The sequence below is a fragment of the Lethenteron reissneri genome, chromosome 41 (assembly GCF_015708825.2).
Source record: "Lethenteron reissneri isolate LAM-NWPU_2019-01 chromosome 41, ASM1570882v1, whole genome shotgun sequence".
NCBI lineage: Eukaryota > Metazoa > Chordata > Hyperoartia > Petromyzontiformes > Petromyzontidae > Lethenteron > Lethenteron reissneri.
Genome location: NC_083819.1, coordinates 5600532 through 5622521, shown reverse-complemented (window position 1 = coordinate 5622521; position 21990 = coordinate 5600532). Strand labels below are relative to the sequence as shown.

Here is a 21990-nt window from a genome sequence, read left to right as displayed (position 1 = left end):
TCAACAAACTGTTGACATATGAAAGCCACTTTATTGACAGTAAACAAAACATTGAGAAATTGCGTCATCATCAATGGTACACAAGCAAAAACACAAATGCATTACATGTATTAATAACGCGCTCGTTTTAGCAAAAACTTACATAACAGGCTTACATTTCAGGTAACGGCCCTTATTTGGAGCAGATAGCTGTGAGAGAAATATGTTTAACAAGTAATAAATGAACACGTAATTTTGTCATGGCCCATGCGTAACATTCAATCTCCAACCCCAAAGTCAGTCAATATCTGTCTTCGTCTCTGAAGAGACATAGCCATGAAACCTTAGCCTATTACTCACGCAATCTTTTTTGTCTGTTGTAACACGGGACTAATGAGGATCGTTGTGAGTGCTTTTTTTTTTATCAATTGAATTGTGTGTCTGGTCTCATTCAAAGTTTGTGGGGCTAATATTCCTCCATGTGTGAACAACCAGTGCATGAATTGCGTTGTGCTTTATGCATGTGTGTGTGTATAATTGTAAGTACCTGATAGGCGGTGTGTAAACAACATCAGTACTGGGGAGACAAAGGCGGCCGGGAGTGGTTACTGGTTACCCACCCCTTCATGTGCCGTGCCGGCCTTCATAGGTGCCACTCCCTATCAGCCCTTGCCCCAACAGTCTGTTAAAGGTGATGGGAGGGGAGATATTTTTCAAATTTAAAAACGTTCTTGTTCAGGACCAATGGTGTTGGTGATTTAAATTGTGAAGTGAAGTTTTCCCAAAAAACTCCTAGCTACTCTCATTCGCCTCTTTATTGGTTTCTTCCAGGGTTCAATTCTTGCCCATGGATAACAGGACCAAGTGATATCTGAAAAGGTACCTTGTTGTGGAGTGTACAAACATCAGCACTGGGGTCACAACGGTGGCCAGACCCACCCTCTTGTATGATGCCATGTTACCATTAATTGGCACTCGATAACAGTACATACGGTCATATCACGAACAATATATAGTGTAATATACGCTCATATATTTATGTATGTATATGATTACATGATGTATGCACATGTAAACTCAAAGGGGAATATACTGTTATTTTACTGCTCAAACGATAAGCATGTTACACGAATAAGTAACATGAATACAATAATAACTAAACTAAACTCGATGTTATGGAATTGGTCAAACATTCCAATGCAGGGCACTCATAAAACATAACCTTAACACTCAGTGAAACCACTGTGCATATGCTTTTCGTGATAACCCGCATCGGATTATCACGGTTGGCTACGTACGGTGCAAAAGAAGTTCAACGTGCACGCGTACGTACGGCAAAGTAATCTTCTCCACCTCTGGAGTGGAGGAAACTTAGGGGCCATAGTCTCAGTTAGAGCCCAGCTCAGACTTGACCCACTAAGTAGCTTCCAAAGACGCGTGAGCAAGCAGCAACAGCCGCAGCAGCTTGGCTCGGGATCAGCTCGTGGAAAATCCTGAGAGTGGCTGGGACCGTGCTCAGAGCCGGCTTAAGCTGAGTACGACTGTGAGCCGGCTCACTCGAGCCAGAGCCAAGCCTCAGCTGAGCCGTGACTCAGAGCACGAGCATTAGTGTGACTCCAAATGTTGATTCTACGTTATCACGCGGTAGTTAAAGAGGTGGTTGTATCCACAAACTGGCACTGGAAGCAGTAGCAGCAGCAGTCAACTGTTGACAATCATCATCATATTCCACCTGCGGCTGATGTATCCGTGTCATTCCTTTCCCTCTCACTCTATCAGTCAATATTTGTCTTGGTCGCCCTGTGCCTCTGTTCTATTCCACACGTGGCACCATTGCTTTTGCCGGATTCCCCGTTTGGTTGCATCATATCCCGACGTGACCGTATCCTAGCAGTCTGCGTTCCTCAATTTATTTCTATCCTCGTTCATTCCATCTGGGCCGTGACGTTTCCCAGCGGTAGTGCATCCGCTGTTTGTTGTGCAGGTTCACAGTTCGATCCCGGCGATCGCTCCGATTATTGCAGCGGCTCTCAATCTAAAATAGCGCGCACCGTCTGCTACACACTGAACGGTAAAGATTTCCTGACGTCATTTGCAGGAGTAAGCCATTGTGCGCTGGCGTTAGGGTCAAATAAAAAAATACATGACACTGCATATGACTCATTTGGGACGATAGATAGAAATCATCGCCCCCTGCTGGCAGACAAATGCCCCAGGGTCACTCTTGCAAATGACACGATCCGTATCTCTTGAGTTGTCAACTGGTTAAACGAAATACACTTCAAACGTCATAAACTTTCTTTATGTTATTTATAATGTACTCAAATGACTTAGATTAACCGAAATTACATTAATTGCATGGAATTGAAAGTTTTAATAATGTGTATCCAGCACCCTGAGTTTTAAGGACGGTGCCTTGAAAGACAAAGTTTGAATGATCTTCATTTCCTATACTATGTCTTTTCCACAAATAGCAGAATATATATTCTTCTTGTTTCCTTAGTATCCAAGTTTGTGATCCGTATACACCGTTAAAACACACAAGTGAGATTTACTTATAATAACGCAGACATTTCATTTGTTTTAACCCAAAAATGTATAACAATGTTGAGGAATGTGTTCCCGATTTTCTAATACATTAAGATACGAAATTTTGTACGGTTAAAAAAGATAGTTTCGAATATCCACTCCGCTAAAAGCCTTGGAAATGCAACTCATTACAGGAAGTGAGGCCACTCGTGTCAATATCATCACTACCACGCTTTTTCGCACCCAGAAATTTAAGCAACTGTGCGTATAAGTGAAAAGTCAGCGTTCTTGGCATTGGCTTCGCTATCGAGTGTACAGGCGGTGCAACTGCACCTGTGCCCACGTGTCAAGAGTGGCCCAGCCGCCAGGCTACGCAGACGGGGGAAGGGCAGACAGGAGGGGGTCCTATTTCATTCTGTGTGCCAGGGGCAGTGCCAATCACGGTACCTCACCGGCCCTTAGCCAGTTATGGAAATTCCGCATTGCTGTGGAAGGGAGCAATCACCTCCATCGAACATCTACCATATAAGACGAAAGCATTCATAGTCGCCGGGTTGGATGTCGTCACGCGGGTAAGGAGGAGAGGTCGTGCGAGGTCGCAGTGCTGACTGCCTCTTCCCCATCGCCGGGGACCCTGAGCTGAGGGTCTTTCCCGGAGGAGGCCCGGTCCCTGTCCCCTGTGCCCCCCGGTCCGGGTCCCGGTCCGGGGCCGCCCGTCAGGAACCGCCTTGCTCGCTCCCATCCCGAGCGCAGGGCGTTTTGGAATTTCCTGTGCGGTGAGGACACCAGACAAAAGTGATGTTGCACGTTTGTTGATTTTACTGTCACGGTGGTTTTGATAGTTTTGTCGCAACTTAATCTTAAGGGTTTTATGTAGTTGGTTGTGTCAATAGATATTCTGCTTAAGTTTATTTGATTGTATTAATACAGAGCAGCGGTTCTCGAAGTGTGGTCCCAAGGTTCCACCAGTGGTCCAAGACGGTCCTCCAGGTGGGCCACAGGCTGTGATACAAATGCAGGTTGATCCCGAGATAATGACGATGTTAACACCTTTTGTTATGGACATTAATTAATATTTTAGTTATCATATTTAATTGAAAAAGGGAGTTACGTAAACTACCCTTATTAAACTCCCCTAAAATTAAAAACGAAATGCCACCTCTAAAAAAATCCTTATGAATCAATTTGCATTACTAGTATTTAGAGATCATTGAATGCGTTTTGTTACTAGGGGTGTGGGGGCTCGGTGGTCCACGGGCCAACATTTTTTGAGAAACACCGATATAGAATATCGACGTAGCGTTCAATTCTCAACGCAATTTTTTTTTTTACTTAGTTTAGTTTTAAGCAAAGCTTTGTGAAGCGCATTGAGTTACGGCAGCCTTCAGAGGCTACGCACGTTGCAATTGTATTGCATTGTTTGCGACTGGAATTCACCCCTTTTCGGAGAAATTAGTACGGTTTGCCACCGTATGGTTTTCATTACACTAAGCCGAGATGGACGCAGAATGTCTAATCATTCCCGAAACAGCTTGGGGGGGGAGGGCAAACTCTTGAACCTATTTATTTTTTTCCTTTTTCCCCATGACTAGCAATCCCACGTACAGTGGCCGTGACCGTTATTGACTCTTACTTTTGTCGGAGAGAGTTGGTCCAGGGATTGAGCACAGACGTGAAGACGAGCAACCAGGTGGCCATGGCCTGTGCGATGGGCGGCACGGGGAGGCCTCCCAGCGCCGAGTAGAAACCCACGGCGACGTAGGGACTCCAGCAGACCAGCATCGTCACTACCGCCAATGGAAGCATGGTTGCTACAAGTTAAAACTCAACCATGAACTATTTTTTATTTTACCAGGGTAAGGCCCGCTGACCCAAACTGCCATAGCTCTTTGTCAGAAGTGACCCGGCTACAAATGATAGGTCAATGAAGTGGCTTACCACGTGGAAATTTATAGCAGCCAAATACTCTAAACACATGTTGATTCTAAATGTGGAGGGAAAAACCGGAAGACTCGGAGCAAAATACACACGACCACGGGGAGAGACACGGCAAACTCTAAATATACAGGTGTCAGGATTGGGATCGAACCCACAACCTCCTGCTTGCCAGGCGACGCAGTTAACATCTCGCCACCGCAGCGCCAGGTTCTCGTACCTAATACCACGATCATATTTATTTTCTCAAAAAAAACCTTCAACACATTCATCAATAACTCTGTGGCCTTAAAAGAAAACAAATATATAACAGGCGACATTTTGGGCAATGGCTTGTCTGGCTGCATAGTAAATACATGTATAAACGCGCAACTCTTATAATCTAAGTTATCACAAGTGCGCAGTAGCACTTCGTAGCACATTTATTATATTATTATAAAATAGTATACCAGTGTTATGGATGATTATGTTGAGTCTTTTTGTTTGTTAATTGTGCTTGTGCACCACTGTCAACATAGCATCACCAAAAAAATGTGATTTTTCTTTTTGGGGTCAGGCCACGTGGTGGTTATATTGCCGAGTTCATTACTTGATGAAACTCAAAGCAGTTTGATGTTGAACCCAGTCACTATTGAGGAGCATTATTGGCCAGAATGCAATGAATACATTGGCACGTTATAAATAATATATTGATATACGTGACAATCTTGAAACTTTCAACTTGATATTGTGAGCATTATTGGTCAGGATTTGAGCAATTCAGTGGCACATATAAGTAATATATTTGCAAATGTGAAAATATCATCTGGTGGTGGAGGGTGAATGATAACAATTTTGCCATAAAACTATGAATGTATGGGCCCTGGACCAAAACACCGATTTTGGATCGTGGTTTAAAGTGGTTAAAGTGGTGTGAAAAGTGTGCAGGTGAGCACAGAAAATAAACATACTACCGTACATAACTTAATACTAGCATACATTATATACTACACTAGCTTAACTACCCGGCTTCACCCGGGACTTGGATTCTTGTCTTGGAGTAATAGACGGCCTATGCGGAGGGTGGGGGGGGGGGTGCGTGACGTCATCAGGCACACTGCGTGACGCTGCCGCATGCGGGTGACATCACAGATGTGACATCACAGATGTGACGTCACCGCTCACTTGCCGTGCAAAATATATCCATTATTGCGCCCCCCCCCCCGCCCAAATACAAAAGTCTATTTTTATACTTTTTGCTTTGTGTACAGTCTGGAAGCTACCCACATGCCAATTTTCAAGTTTGTTGAATGTTGGGAAGTATGCTAAACATTTCGAACAGACACACATTCACAAATTTCCCTTTCATATATATTTTTATACTTTTTGCTTTGTGTACAGTCTGGAAGCTACCCACATGCCAATTTTCAAGTTTGTTGAATGTTGGGAAGTATGCTAAACATTTCGAACAGACACACATTCACAAATTTCCCTTTCATATATATAGATAAAGGAATTCTGGTGCATTTAATGTATAACACATGAAGGAATCCAAGTGCATTTATTAAATATTATGTATTACATAATGGAATTCTCGTGCATTTCATGTTTAATACATAAAGGCATTCGAGTGCATTTAAAATACTTGATATGCTCCGGCGATTCCACAATCCATCTGGACCAAATGTGGAACGCATGGACCAAAACACAGCAACCAAGTTGTAAAACAAGGAGGCCAAACATCGGCAAGCATAATCTGACACGTGGGAAAATGTGCCATTTCTCGCGGTTGTGTTTTCGTGTTGCGCCTCGTCTCACTCGGCACAATAAACCAACTGAATTGGGAACTGAAGATTTCTCCCAGAACTGATTTCTTCCTAAGCTCCCACGGCAAGTGGTGCGAATCGGCGGCCATCATGCCAAACGACGCGCGATACGGCGCGTAAAAGCGCGCATGCCGGAGATGGAACCCTGAAGCTGTTGCGGGTCCCTAGATGAGAGGGTGAGAAAGCTGCGGTAAGTGCCGATGTGAAAGATGCAGGCACTGAAAAGGCGACGTCATGAGAGCCGCAGTAAACAAGAAACATGGATGAGACTGAGAGGCAACAACAATAACGATGACAAAAGGACCACAGACATTGCCGTAGCTAAAGCCAGCGGTGACGGTCGCCGGTAACCCACACAGCTCATCAGCCACACCGTGGCAGCTATTGAAATGCGAATGAATGAGCCGAATCGAATCTTCATGCGCACGTATAGAGTGGCAGGGCCCAAAATGGTATATCTTCCGTAAAACGTATGATGTAAGCATGCATGTTGAACTTCTTTCGCACCATACGTAGCGAACAGTGCTAATCGGAGGTGTTGAATTAGGGTGGCAGGGAAAGAGGGAGCGAGAGCTACCATTGGGAACGCAGTGTGCGGGGATGCGCAGCGCGGTGTGTGTGCAGGCATGGGTCGCGCGATGTGGAGTCACGTGACGGAGGAACCGCAGGGATGTAATGTTCTTGTGATGGTCAGCACTGACGCAGCAGGAGAAAAAACATTTGCCACTTTTCATACTCGCTGTGAGTATCTCTCGATGTTCCAGTTATTCCATGAAATTAATATCGGTCCACCTTCAGTTGCTGTCCCAGCGACACATATCTGATCTGTTTCTGCTAAATGACCTGTCTTTGTGTATCATTATCCAGGTCTCCCTTTCAAACAATAACGACAAATAATGGGGTCTCACCTGGTTTAAAGACATTGGACTATGTGTGTGTGTATATTCGTAAAATAGTGTATATGGTTCAAATAATTATAAGGATGCCACGGTTGTGAGATGTTAACTACCTCACATGGTATACAGGAGGTCGTGGGTTCAATCCCAACCCTGATGCCTGCTGTATATTTGGGAGTTTGCATGTTCTCTCTGTGCTTGCATGGATTTTTCCCCGGGTCCTCCGGTTTGTCCTTCCACATTTAGAATCAACATGCGTTTAGAACATTTGGCTGCTATGAATTTACATAAGATAAGCCTTTTGGCGTCATCTGGTCCAACACCATGTGAGACTAGGCTCTAAGAAAAGCTGTCTCGGGTGTGGACCAATCAATTTCAAGGACAGTGCATACATTATTAGAGTTGTGTTTTTTGTTTGCATTCTGACCGCAGGTATTGTGGTCAATGCAAACATGACTCCTTGTAAAAAAGGTGTCAGTTTTGTTGCCAGATAAAAGGGTAAAAAAAACAATGATCATATTTTGCTACTGGCAAAGGAGGTTTCAATGGTGTAAGCCTCCTCGCTTCTGAAAAAGAGCATTTAATCTCTCTAGGTCTTACCTGGTAAAATAAGTTTAAAAAATAGTTATCAATTTAGATTTTTTTTTTTCAAATTTTCTTTCTGTGGATTTCACACCTGATGATGATCGCTTGTGTTGCAGTCGAAACGTCGTGAGAATTTGAATTGTGTTATATTAATATTATTTTATTATTTCCCTTCTACGTGACTTTACCGAAAGAACAAAGAATAAAAATAGTTATAGTCAAAATAATTGGTGACAGTAGATTGTTAATTCACTGCTGGATGAAGGACTCCCCATGCTGCAATGGTCACGGAGGGTTATTGGCCATACTTTACTACACTGGTCAGTGCGGGTTGGTGAAGAAGGGACCCACAACCGGTTCTGATAGCACTGGTGACCTAGTCATGGCCGGGAATCAAACTCAGGTCAGCGAGCTCAGAGGGCAGTGAGCTAACCTATGTGGCGCCACTTCTCCTATATGGCTCTATGGAGACACATTGTGTAAAAAATAAACTGAATATTTGTGTGCGTTCATCTAATACGTAAGCAAATACTAATCGTGTACATATATGCGATTGCACGCTTGGCTTTATACGCGAATGTATGCAGCGTGACACAATGTAGCAGGTGCAGACACGTATAAATATTGTGGGGCGGGGAGGGGGGACTGGTTTGGCGATTTTGTAGAGACGTCGGCGAGTTGGTTACAGGTGCTGCAGCTGCTTTTGTTGTTGTTGTTTCACGCGCTCCAGTGCCCGGCAATGCGAGATCGCAGGACCCCCCCCCCACATCCGAAACGCATCGCTAATTCACACGGTGGCGCAGGGTCCCGCAAAAACGACGCGGCGCAATCGACGCAGAGAACACACGGGCGGACAGAATGCACGGTGTGTCCCTTTTAATAAAGAGCACAAGCACGGCGGCACCGGAACCCTTTGTGCTGCATCGCCGCGCGCTTTTGAAATCGACAAAGCGGCCGGGTCAAGGCTGAACAAAGGTGGCCGAGGCAGGGTTTGGCAACTGTTTAATCAGCACGACTGAGCAAATTTTAATTTCAATGAACTGGATTATTTTGGCAGCTTTTAATTAGAGAAGCATAAACACGTATGAAAAGGACACCCACCGCCTTACCACGGCGCCTCTGCAGCTAAACAAATCAAAACACAAGCACGTGGGTTTTCGCGGCTCTCCGAGGGGTTGGTCAGGTTTACGAACGTACGTAGTTTGTAGTGCACTGTGCCACAAACTCGGTGACCCGAGTTCGATTCCTGTTCATGGCCAATGCCAGTGACAATTATCTGAAATGGCCCCGGGCCTCCCCTTGGTTGATTTGGCCTCAAATGAGTACCTGGTGCGATATGTAAACATTGCCACTATGTATGTTGAATTTGTTTAGCATCGAACGTAGCCAACCGTGCAAATCGGAGGTGCAGTGCAACCGAAAACACATCAGAGCGCTCAATAAAAACGCCGCCTCGCATTTTCCTCGACTCTATATATTTTTTTTTCCCCCAAAGCCTAGCGGCCGAACAAACCCGCGAGCACTCACCGACGGCGGTGATAAGTGGGATGGTGCACTTGATGTAGCGGTTGGCCGGCACGTAGTAGCAGTGCTCGTCGTTGCAGATGAAGGTGCCCTTCTTGGCCTGCCGGCGTGCCGCGTGCACGATGTAGGTGTACATGCCGCACAGCGCCAGAATGGGCAGCACAGCGCCGGCGCCCAACACCAGCGCGCACTGCAGCGCCGGGCGCACCACGCCAAACACGGGCCCGCACGAGCCCTGCGCGCCGCCCGCCACCAGGCCGTAGCTACCCACGCCGGCGAAGGGCAGGCACGCCGTGAGCAGCGCGTACGCCCACACGCCGGCCACCACGCGGGCGCCGCGAGCGCCCGACAGCCCTCGCCCGGCCGACTGCAGCGAGAAGCGGATCTCGACGAAGCGCGCCGCGCTGATCAGCGTCAGCGAGAGCACGCACGCCACCTGCAGCAGCTGGAAGGTGAACGCCTGGGCTTGGCACAGGGTGCCGTTCCACTCCGACGTCGCTGCGGCGGCGGCGGCGCTCGCGTTGATGGAGGGCTGCTGCCAGTCGGACGCCGCCTGCAGGCTGCCGACGGCCGCGACCGGTGCCCAGAGTAGCCCCATGAGTAGATCGCACGTGGCGAGGTTGACGGAGAACGCGGAGCTCTGGGCGCGCAGCGGCTTGAAGGCGGCGACGAGCACCAGGTAGGCGGCGTTGGAGGCCACGGCGGAGACGCTGGTGAGCAGCAGCAGCGTGCCGTAAGTGTACAGGCCCACCGAATTCCACTGTAGGCCAGACATGCTTCCCCCTCCACCCCCCCCCCACCCCGACAGATTTGTGAAATTAACGGACGGTAGGAAGAATTTAATCTGGGGAAATATTATTCCCGTTTTTTTTACAACGGTTGAATTTCATGAGCTACAAACAGCAATGACTGATGGATTTAGAACGCCTTTTCCACATTGGTAATCCTCCTACCTTCTCATGTGAAGCACTGTGCCAGTGTCCGTAGTGCCCAGGGTTGCTACTGCTATGCAACTGCTGCTCCCTTCCTACCTGTGCTGCTCCCAACCCCAAACCAGCGCTGATTACACGCAGCACTCCTCCCCCACCTCCCCCCCTCTTCTCCGCAACCTCCCCTTTTTTATTATTCTTGTGGGTTGCACTCGTTTACCTGGTCAGCCCCACGTCATAGATGGAAAAAAACTAATAAATATATGCTTAATCGACCTCACGTGAAATTAGGTCTTCACTAAAGTCTGTGCAGTGCAGCGATTCAATTAAAATGCGCTGGCATGCTGGATCATTTACTCACAGCCTTAAGCCAAGTGATTGGGAGTAGGCTCTCTTCAGACTCTGTCGCCTCGACGGACCTGGTTTTCACCTGAGGACGGCTGCTTGCGTTGTGGCCGAAACGTCGTGAGAATAATTTTATTATGTTTTATTTTTATTATTTTATTACTTCCCTTCTACGTGACTTTACCGAAAGAACCAAGAAGAAGTAGGCTCTCGCTTAATAAACCTTCAGTGCTCCCGGTCGCCCCTCTCATCTGTCACCCTGCGTTGTGAAGCACCTTAAAAGTCAATCCTGCTTTGCCCTAATCATTCCGCTCCTTTGGCCAACCGGCACCGGCTTGCTGCCGCCGCGGGCCAAGCGAAGCGATACCACACGTGTGGAAGTGGCAAGAGGGGGAACACCAGCGCGACTTCTATTTGCCGAAAGGGGTTTTTTTTGTGTGTGTGCACGTGTAACGTGTGCGTAAGTGCTTGTGTAGCGGTTAAGCGCACTGCACTATAAGCACAGCAACCAGTTCCATTCCCAGCCACCGCTAACATCACTGGTGATTATCTAAGCCAGTCCTGGGTTTCTCCGAGATTGATTCAGCGATGTTTAAACATCAGCAGCGGGGGGGGACAAAAGCAGTTGGGCATGGTGTTGACCACACACCGCATGTGCCAGTTCGCCCTTCATAGGTGTTCGCTAACAGCAATTGCCCCAACAGTGTATGCAGGCTACACAAGCGATCTTTGACTTGTTTGTTATTTATCCTCCTCTTTGAATTCTCGCCAGGCATGCTGTACACAGTGGGAGTACCCACACTTTGCCCCACCGCAAGTTATCTGCCATCGCTCTGCGATACGAGACCACTCTTTAGTTTTTGGAAGAAAGCATTTTGCATGTATATGTGCACAGTCATTTGTCAATCCACTGATGGATAAAGGCCTCCGAAAAACTCTAAAAAAGATGCAGCATTGTCTTTAAAAAATATCTTAAAATCCAACTCATCCAATAAGCTGCAGATTGCAGGTTGCAAAACTGCAACACATTCCTGCGGAGGGAGCTGGTCGGAACGTTGGGTTGCTCGATCAATGGCCAGGGTCAACGGCGGCGTGGTGTATTCCGCAAATATGGCCGACTGTGAGGGCGGGCACAAGCCGGCGTGAGTAGGTTAAACGTTGAGTTTTATAAGGGCACCATGGGGTGACCAGCCCCTCCCCACCCAGCCCCACCCCTCCCACCCCCCACCCAGCCCCACCCTCCCCACCCAGCCCCTCCCTGCACGACGGACGGACACAATAATCCCCTGTGGGCCGGTGTAACCAGGAGGTTCCTACCAGTATAAAATCCTGTTAAATCCAGCGAGCAACACTGTGCGCTGCCGTACTTGCATGTACGGATGTTGAACTTCTTTCGCACCTTACGTAGCTAAACTTGCTAATCGGAGGTGTTGGGAGGGTGAAGGCCAACAAACTAAACACAAAAAATCAGTTCTCATGAAATGTTTTCAATCTGGATTAGTAATTTTTTTGGCAATTTCACGTGAAAGCGGACAAAAATAGGCTTTTCTTCTGCAACAGATGCACTGCGAGAGCAAAGTGTCTGCTCCAAGTGCGACGTCCACATCAACACACAGCCCCCGCTCTACCCACGACCATGATCCAGGAGGCGCGTGCCAGAATTACGCTTACGTGCCATTCGTTTGCGTTACAGTGCCATCTGTCGACGCTGTAGGACAGTGCCTGCAAAGTGGACAAGTACTGGCTCTGACAATCCACTGCTGGATGAATCTCCCTTCACCGTGCGTACTGTGGGTGGGGGGCGAATATGACTACAGGTCACCATGCTGGTCGGTGCAGGTTGGTAGCATAGATGCGAGAGTGCACAGTAGAGTACAACAGTGGAGTATACTACACTGCCCTGAGCTGCATACCATGTAGCCCAGCAGCTGCCGATAACCCACTCTCTATGGTAGTCACCCATCCAAACACGACCCAGTCTCAACCCTGCTTAGCTTCTGGGAACTGATGGGATCAGGTGCATTTTTTCGCAATTTTAGTCAATGGCCACAGTAACATTTCCCACTAAATGACTTGAAGTTACTGCAGTGTAGTTGGTGTAGCTTTGAATTCAAACAAGTAACGTAACCCACAATACTCCAATACCATACATGGTTATTTTATTACAAATCTTTAACAGTACATAAACGTTAAATTATAATTACAGAGGATCGATCTGTTGGAGTCCAAAACAATGTTTGTAAAAGTTTTCATGACACAAGAGTACATTAACCAACCGTGCAAGCACAATAGAAGCACTTGGAAAATCCAGCCGGTTTCACAATACTCTCACTTTAGCGTAGAGTGAATGTAGCACAACTTTACCAAGTGAATAACAAAAACGAAATTGGTCACACACTTTAGGACGTTGGTTACTGTCATTGGCCACCTCGGCCTCTGCCATGCATGCAGCATGAGAGCCATGTTTACAGCTGCTTATAAAAGTCCTGCAATTCAAGTGTTGGGTCTCATGTGTAAGTAGCAAGCTACTTTTCATTCACAATATTTACCAGCATTTGTAGTCTGCCTGTAAATAGAACATGGAGAATGCCACTTTGTTTTTCCAGTGGGTACCCATAACACTTTAGACTTGGCAAGGTAACTCAAATTGGACGTACCCACAACCACAAGTCGTGCTGCTGGGCCTCTTGGTAAGGCCCAGCACACTTCTCGTGTCTCGTCCTAACGCTTTAAGAGTTGCGTGACTCTGTGGGCTCAACACACCCTGCTCCATAATCCCCAGACCCCTCCCGCTCCCTCCACGGCATCTCCGATTAACCGCACCTCCGATTAGTACGGCTGGCTACGTACGGTGCGAAACAAGTTCAACATACATACACAAGTGATTGTAGTTTTCTTGAACGCCGCTTAACGTATGGTTGGGTTGGTTATGCTTTCCTGTTATTGTATTTTTAAACAAATGCAAGGCCCTCAAAGTGACCAAAGCAAGAGCCTGCTGTTGGCCACACATCTCTCTTCCGCCCTGACCCTGCGTCATCACGACCGTTTCCGAGGGAGGCCCAAGTGAAACATGCATCTCTCCCTTCGCAAAGCGAGCCCCACGGACCACTACAAGTGGACGACACAACCCAGTTGAAGCTGGCTTGTCCTGGAAAGGCTGCCTTACTCGGAACTAAATGGTCACGGGAACGTAACAAGTGTAGATCTTAATCAAGTGGCAGTGACTTTTATTCCTCAGCATTTTATTACAAAAAACTATACACGTGGTCGATGAGTTAACAACACCCGGCATGTATACAAGGGGCCCTGTTTTCACAATGTGATGACGCATTAGAGGCAAACGTAAGGGAGCTGTGGGTACTTGGGGGCGGGGGAGGGATGTGCAGGTTTTGACGAAAGCGGAGATCAAACTTCTTCCTCGTTGAGCAGCATGTTGGGGATGCCCTTGGTGATCGGAAACTGGCGCCCCGACTCCGGGCACTGCAGGCTGCCCTCCACCACCTCCACCTGTGGACACAGCCGAGAGTCAAACCTACACAACCAGCTATCCGCAGTCACTCATGCCCTTTTTAAATCCTTTATATTAAGTTCACTTGCTTGCTTGCGCGCTTACGACCGTGCAAATCTTTAGTCGTTTTTTAACCCACTTCCCGTGATCCAATCGAGCTGACATTTTGCACACAGACTCGTTGTGCGTGACAATTTATTTTCGTGAAAATTTTTTCCCTAAATTTTCCACTTTTTAGGGAAATTTTTTTTTTCATATTTAATTTAAAATACCAATGTGATAAAAATGAAACTCTTACTCAAGAAAAACAGAAATGAATAATAAAATAAAACCGATGCCAGGCATATAAAGGATTTATAGTGAAAAACTTTGTTTTTATGGGTTAATTTTTCACTGGCACATCCGATCCGTTTCAACATCAGCCCTCTCGGGTACAGGTTGACTTAGGCTTAAATGAGTGCACGGTGCATTGTGCAAACATCAATACTGCGAATATGAAGGAGACGTCACAGCGATACTCTGCTGCTCCTGACGCGGTTAACTGGCTTGACCACCCGAATGCGAAATTGGAGTTGTTGCTCTGCATTTACATCTGCAATACGAAAGTAGAATACTGGGAAGAGATAAAGGTAGCCAGGGTGCATGGTTCTAGCCATACAACCCCATCGCTGCGCACCGTACCAGCCAAAATAGGGGCTTGCTAACAGCACTAGCGCCAACAGTCTGCTGAGGCTACAAGGGGGATTCTTTGTCAGTGGCAGCTGGATCGAGGGCCCCACCTCCATCAGCACGTGATGAACTTTCTTCAGGAAGTCCTCATTGCCCTGGTAGTTGGGATCCAGCTCCAGGGGCAGGTTATTCAGGTGGCCGATCTGCATAAGAAACACACACACACACAAGTTCGTTATACTGGTAGGAACCTCCTGGTTACACCAGCCCACAGGGGATTATTGTGTCCGTCCGTCGTGCAGGGAGGGGCTGGGTGGGGAGGGGCTAAGTGGGGAGGGGAGGGTGGTGAGGGGCTGGGTGGAGAGGGTGGGGCTGGGTGGGGAGGGGCTGGTTGGAAAGGGTGGGGAGGGGCTGGGTGGGGAGTGGTGGGGAGTGGGAGGGGTGGGGTTGGTCACCCCGTGGTGCCCTTATAAAAGTCAACGTTTAACCTACTCACGTCGGCTTGTGCCCGCCCTCACAGTCGGCATATTTCCGGAATACACCACGCCGCCGTTGACCCTGGCCATTGACCGAGCAACCCAACGTTCCTACCAGCTCCCTCCGCAGGAATGTGTTTGATGTGCATGTCCACATACAGTGCTATCATTCCACTGCTGCATGAGGGCCTCAGCATACCACGAGGAGCGTGGGGGTTTGGCCATACTTCACCAAGCTAGTCAGTGTGGGTTGATGAAGGCAGGGAATAAAAACGTGGAACCAATGAAGCACAGTACAATGCAATGTCGTTTACAGCATGGTCCTCAGCTGGCCACCACATAACACAAACCGGGAGGCTGATTTATTTGGGATGCAAAAATGTATCTACTCCAGAATTTGTTCCAGACGATGCGTGTAGAATCCAGACAAAATATTAGCATTTAGATGTGAAAGATTTAGTTTTTGCTACACTTCAACAACCCCAATTATAGTTCAACTGCACTATCACCATCGTGAAACGAGACAAAGATATACATTTTAAACCAACGGCTAACAGTGGATAAGATAACGGCACTAAAAGAAATCAATTAACTACTTCTGATGTCATTACTATCAACCTCTTTATCCACCCTAAAGGCACACTCTTTCGCCCAGGAAAGAGTGTTCATTGAAATAAATGAAAAATATTTAACGCGATGCTTTCTCTTGCAGTTATGTGTCATACGACAGTTGCAAGCCTTGTTTAATAAATGATGGACCCAGGTTGAAACCCAGGATCTCAGCAGAGCCAATTCAGTGCCCCTTGGTATGAATTCTTACAAGGACGGTCAAACGCATACATCATCTTGAGCGTAAGAATTCAATTTAACCCATAATTAATTCAACGTCTATTTGTTGTCAAGACATTATGCTAAGCGACACGCGGCGCAACCTGAAAAAACATATCACACAGCTACACACGGAGCGGCTACATTCCACATAATAGCACGAGAAAGCGCTTTGAATGAATGATGCGAGCATCAAAAGCGTGTGATGTGTTTTGCTGAAATGACCACATCAGAAGAGCCACAGCAAATAAGAAACATGATAAAAAGCCGAGAGAAAAGAGGGATAAAACCAACAACGAAAGAGCAACAACGTAAGCAAGCGGAGGCACGACTGCAAACAACACACACAGTAATGACAATTGTTATTGGCACGATTGCACGACCATGAACTGTGGTCGCAATGACATTTACAGATATAAACCTGCAAAATGAAACATAGCAAAAAAATACGAAAGCGAAAGAAAATCTGAAAGTATTGAACATCCACGCACACTGTCAGCAGCTTTGCAGAGCGCCGGCCACTCCAACTTGGGGATCATGCGCGCCACAAACTCCGGGTTGAAGTCGACATTCATGACCTTCACTTCCGTGGCCTAGGAAGAGCAGAAGAGGGGCAGGGATGAGAAGGGACACAGCACAGAGTTTACCACAGCAAATTAATAAGGTCTGTCACGTAAACGGAACATGCCAATTCGTTACAAGTATAACACACCGGTGTGTTAGGAGAGTAAATCGACAACGACACATTTATATTTACGTGATCTAACCTGAAAACCTCTATTTTGGATAATATTGGTCACAAAAGCCAACGTGTTTAACGGAGTTTACCACAGTTTGCCTCTTTCCAAAACGTAGGCGAACGGGCGGGTGATCCCGTTTCAATCAGGCGAGAGCCCATGTTACATGGCAGGACCGCGAGAGACACAGGCGGCTTTATCCAGCAGTGGATTGATAATGGCTGATGATGGCCCATCAAGCAAGGTGATATAAAAAGGTGGGGCTTCAACAGTATTTGCAAAGCCTTCAGAATGATGACAAAACAGGAGATTTAATTAGCTGCAACAATAGCAATGCACGGTTAGATTTTAAATCACAACTCATACATGTCCATACATCGTTTAATCCACCGCTGGATGAGGGACCCCCCTCCCCACACCATGTCGGTGATAGGGATTGTTTGACCATACAGTACTTAGCTGGGCAGTGCAGGTTGGTGAAGGCGGGGGCATACACGTGTGGGCACAGGAGTACAGTACAACGGTGTACTCTGCATAACTGCCCCCTGCTGCACTCAGTAGCCCCCTACCTATAAGAACGCGCTGTGCAGATGGTCGCCCATCCAAACACTGTGGAGTCTCAACGCAGTGCATGAGATTAAAACCAGATATAGTATCACTTTCATAATCAACGTTTTTGGGTTTAGATCGCGTTATTTATAAATGTGTCGTAACCCTCCACCACCCGACACGGCCAATCAGTAAAAAAGTGTCACGTTGACAAAAGACAAATTAGTTCACTGCTTTAGCCCACCGGTGTGTTGAAGCGCGAAACCACAACATTTACAATTTGAGTAGTACGACGTTTCGCTGGTAATTGCATCCAGCATCATCGGGCAATTCGCCAGAATGGTGAATGCTCTGCTGTGTCTCCCGTTCTTATATAGAGCAGCAGCAGGGTGACGTCATCATTAACTCATTAACTTGTCAGTACCACCTGAGGTGGCATACATTTAGCTATTCAAATTTCTTTGTGGCCAATAATAGCGAATGATAGGATACACATTCGTACGGAGTGGGTTATCAAGTAATTCACTCGCATGAGCCGTGTAGATAAATTGGTACAAATGTTGACGTAAAGCTTCGTGACAGCAGGAATTCATATTATTTGGGTATTTCGGTAAAGCCTCGTTGATAGAAAAATGATAATATATATTAGTAAAATGATAATAAATATTGTTTTATTATCTATGTGGCTTTACAGAAAGACCCAAAGAATATACATTGGTACAACTAAAAGATGATTCTCTAACTCAGTGGTCGGGAACCTATGGCTCGCGAGCCATATATGGCTCTTTCGGTGACGGCATATGGCTCCCAGACAATTTTGAGTTGAAAAAAATAAAATAAAAATATCAGTTTGGAACTGATTTTAAAATACTTGTAATATTGCTTAATAATACTGTGTCATTTTAAAGTAAACAGAAATTAGTTTTGAAGATAAATTTCACAGGTCACGCCTGCATGAAGCTCAACCTCACCACGTACGAACCAGACTACAAGGCCTTCAGCAAAACCATGCAGCACCAGAAGTCGCATTAAAAGACATATTTAATTTATTATACGTTAAAAATACTATATGGCTCTCAATGCAATATATTTAGAAATATTTGGCTTTTATGGCTCTCCCAGTCAAAAAGGTTCCCGACCCCTGCCCTAACTTATCTGGCACCAATGCCTACCTTGGTCCACGGACTAACGCCGCTTTGCTTTCAAGACTGGATACATTCCGAGTGATCGATATCCGTAAACATTTTCAATAGTTTACAATTAAGATTAAAAAGTATATACACCCGCGGTTCCTAATTTGAGGGACAAAGCGGACCCCTGCCCCCCCAAATATAGAAGTCAAACTCCGCCCATGCCGGTATAGAGCACTATAAGACGGCACAAGTATACATACATACGGTTATCAATGCGTTACAATACAGTACATACAGCAATGACTTCAGCCTTCAACCCGCACCGACCGGATAGGTGAAGTATGGTTAAAACATCATGGGACTTTAACCTTTTATAGGACAATAAAAACAGGTGTTAAGACAATGAATATACTACCAGAGAATGTTTTTGCATGTTCACCACAAGTTTGTGTGGCTAATGCAGACATGATTGCTTGCAAAAGATTTCAGTTTGGCGTTTTAACATCTTAAGACAAGTTTTATTGGCAGAAAGGGTAAAACCTATTCTGAAATGGTTCAAGCAAGCGCCCCGCGCCCCCATCACCGAGTCAACGCCAGCTCAACAGAGATATCTCACCATGTTATCCGTACATTGAGCTACATTTAGTTAGTCGTCAAAATGATCGTGAGTTTTAGCGACTCACAAATACCGATAGAGTCACGGGCAAGTTGGCAAGGCCCAAGATTACGGGACCAGACGCCTCACCGTAATCTTGAGAGGAAATCCCTTGGTGACGCCCTTGACGTGCGAGGTGAGCATGTTGTGCGTCAACAGCTTCATGTTTTGTGCGGAGTCGTTGCTGCGATATTTGTAAGAGCTATGAACGAGCTGCGGGTGATGATTCTTCTCTCGCAGCGAAACGTGCAACGCCGCGACAACACGTGTCGTCAAGATCGCCACGCTCTGTCCCCCCTCCCTCCCCGTGGAAACGACAGAGCGATGTGGTAGGAAAAGTACCGGCTCTCGAATATTGGTTCCGGCTCTGCGCTTCAAGTTCAAGTTGATTTATTAGTTCTAGATTTGAAGCTTTCGTGACTGCAAGGATTCATATTCTTAGGTTTTTTCGGTAAAGTCACGTAGGTAAAACATTAAAAAAGTCAAATAAATAATAATAATAATAATCATGTATTAGGTATAGAGCCCTGTGAGCCATTCGGCTCTTGAATCGGGTGCAACCGCAACAAATAAAAAAACAAAAACATGAACAAAAAACATCTTAAAGTGACTATGTGACTAAGTGCAAACAGAAAATCCAAGAAAAGACAGCAAAATATTGCAGAGAAAGCACCGTTACACACCAACGCTGTGTGCAAAAATCCCAGTGGGATGCAAGTCAAACAACAACAACAACAACCACAAGACAACTTAGATTAAGGCCATCAGTCTAACTCTGTACTACAATAAACAAGCATGGCTTGATGGCAGTGAATTCATGAGGGTCAAGGGGCCGTCCTTAAATGACGTCACGCACCTGGGGGGGGGGGTCAGACATTTGTGACGATGTGTGACGAGGGGGGGGGGGGTGAGAAATGTGACGTCACATCAAAATGCGCAACTTTAAATAAATATAGACAACACGTTCTACTTAAATTTCGATTTAAAGCCTTCGTGACTGCAGGGATTCATCTTTTTGGTTATTTCGTTCTACTTAATTAAATAGACTTTTTTTAAATAAATGTTTTCTCCTACAACATCAGAGTCATTAAATACGCACTACAATGACAATAGATTAAAGCAATTTGAAGCATGTTTTATTTTTGGAGGGGGGGGGGGGCAGAGCTTTGTGACGTCATATTTGAGGGGGGGGTCTGACTTTTTGTGACGCCGTGTGACGAGGGGGGGGGGGGGTCAAAAATCGTCCAAAATCGCGTGACGTCATTTATGGACGGCCCCTAATATAAAAACAATAACAACAACATGTTTATCAATAACAAGGCAGCGTGATTGCACATCGATCATTTAGGTTCTATAAAGAAGGGCCTTTGTCCGAAACATATCCTATTATATATTGTTAAGGCTATAATAGTATTGACAAACGTGTTAAGCGACTGGACGTCTCCTAAAAATAGCTTTACAGATCTTCTTGGCTCTTTCGGTAAAGTCACGTAGAAGGGAAATAATAAAATAATAAAAATAAAACATAATAAAATAATCTTAATTGTGGAGCTTTCGTGACTGCAGGAATTATTCTTTGGTTCTTTCGGTAAAGTCACGTATAAAGATAAAATAATAAATAAAATAATAGCATACGACGTTTCGATTGCAACACAAGCAATCATCATCAGGTATGATGAAATAGCGACATAAAATCTAACCAGAAAAAATTATAGACAGACATATAAGCAGACAGATACCACCAAGATACACACAGCGGGCAACACAGGTACAGAGACGGGTGATCGTCTCTGTGGGGTGGCCTTAAATAGACAGAGGGGGGCGGAGGCAGAGAGAGGGAGGGGGTAGAGACAAAATTTACATGTCAATGAGTACGAGGAGACGCGTAGAGAAGTACGCAGGCTTAGAGGGAGAAAGAGACACACTAAAATTAAATAACCTAGCAAAGTATCGAAATGTTATGTAAAACGACACAGAGAGTCGGTCAACACACAATTAACGCATAGCCTGGTCGATTATGTACTACGGGGAAGTTCCAAGTTTACCTTATTTCTCTCTCTCTCTGGGTTTTTTGTTCTCTCTCTCTGCCTGTTTATTTAGTGTAATTTTTTCTGTGTTGCAATCGAAACGTCGTATGCTATTATTTTATTTATTATTTCATAATAAAATAATTCTCACGACGTTTTGGCCACAACGCAAGCAGCCGTCCTCAGGTGAAGAACAGGGCTGTCGGAATGACAGCGTCTGAATGAAACACCACCAGGCTTGGCAGCGTATATTTAAGCTGGGTTGGAGAGGGAAGAGATAAATGTATCTCTTGATTCTGAGTTTTATTGTCATCTGGGCTTTGCGCACCACTGCCAACGCAGCAGAAGATAATGTGAACAATGAGAATTCCCTCATCAAAACGCTACACCATAGAGCTCAATGTATCTCCGACCATGAACACCTGACCAGTGAACTCAAACACGTACACCAAGCTCTCAGGGCGAATGGATATTCTGACTACACAATCCGCAAAGCCATCACCCCAACCGTGAGGAAGGCGCCATCTGAAGATCCAATCAAAATCATCACATTGCCTTGCATATCAGGGATAACCAAAACGATTTCCTAAATCTTGAACAAACACAAGATCTAGGTCCGATTTAACACAGTGCATAGAATTCGTGACCTGATCCCATCTGTGAAGGACAAGATTCCTGACATGCAATATCCCGGCGTCTACAAACTAAGCTGTGTCTGCGGCAGTAGTTACATTGGGGAAACTAAGCGACATGTCTCGGACCGTGTTCGTGAACACAAGGCAGATCTGAAACACGCCAGGACCAATACTTCTGCCGTGGCTGATTATTACTTTAATGCGGCTGGCTCACATGAAATCGATTTCTATAAGACGATGGTACTT

General features: G+C 45.9%; 2 protein-coding genes across 2 annotated transcripts; both read right to left on the bottom strand.

The window, feature by feature from the left end:
• Positions 1-127: 127 nt before the first annotated feature.
• On the bottom strand, positions 128-10028 carry LOC133352617 (histamine H2 receptor-like). The gene is made up of 3 exons (XM_061568371.1): positions 9257-10028; positions 4142-4295; positions 128-3277 (listed from the first exon to the last, which is right to left on the bottom strand). The coding sequence occupies exons 1-3, from the start codon at positions 10026-10028 to the stop codon at positions 3073-3075; spliced, it is 1131 nt and encodes a 376-aa protein (XP_061424355.1). The 3' UTR covers positions 128-3072.
• A 2636-nt stretch (positions 10029-12664) lies between these two features.
• Positions 12665-19374, bottom strand: TRMT112 (tRNA methyltransferase activator subunit 11-2). The gene is made up of 4 exons (XM_061568528.1): positions 19173-19374; positions 16500-16601; positions 14815-14907; positions 12665-14034 (listed from the first exon to the last, which is right to left on the bottom strand). Exons 1-4 carry the CDS (start codon positions 19245-19247, stop codon positions 13933-13935), a joined length of 372 nt encoding a protein of 123 aa, XP_061424512.1. The 5' UTR covers positions 19248-19374; the 3' UTR covers positions 12665-13932.
• Between the last annotated feature and the right edge of the window lie 2616 nt (positions 19375-21990).

Excerpts from the sequence above, each read along its gene's own strand:
- LOC133352617 (XM_061568371.1), bottom strand. The coding sequence starts at position 10,028 with ATGTCTGGCCTACAGTGGAATTCGGTGGGCCTGTACACTTACGGCACG. Across the intron at positions 4,296-9,256 it reads CCCACTTATCACCGCCGTCG|TGACGATGCTGGTCTGCTGG; the intron begins GTGAGTGCTCGC and ends CATTGGCGGTAG. Across the intron at positions 3,278-4,141 it reads ACCAACTCTCTCCGACAAAA|GAAATTCCAAAACGCCCTGC; the intron begins GTAAGAGTCAAT and ends CTCACCGCACAG.
- TRMT112 (XM_061568528.1), bottom strand. The coding sequence starts at position 19,247 with ATGAAGCTGTTGACGCACAACATGCTCACCTCGCACGTCAAGGGCGTC. Across the intron at positions 14,908-16,499 it reads TCTGCAAAGCTGCTGACAGT|ATCGGCCACCTGAATAACCT; the intron begins GTGCGTGGATGT and ends TTTCTTATGCAG. Across the intron at positions 14,035-14,814 it reads TTCATCACGTGCTGATGGAG|GTGGAGGTGGTGGAGGGCAG; the intron begins GTGGGGCCCTCG and ends CTGTGTCCACAG.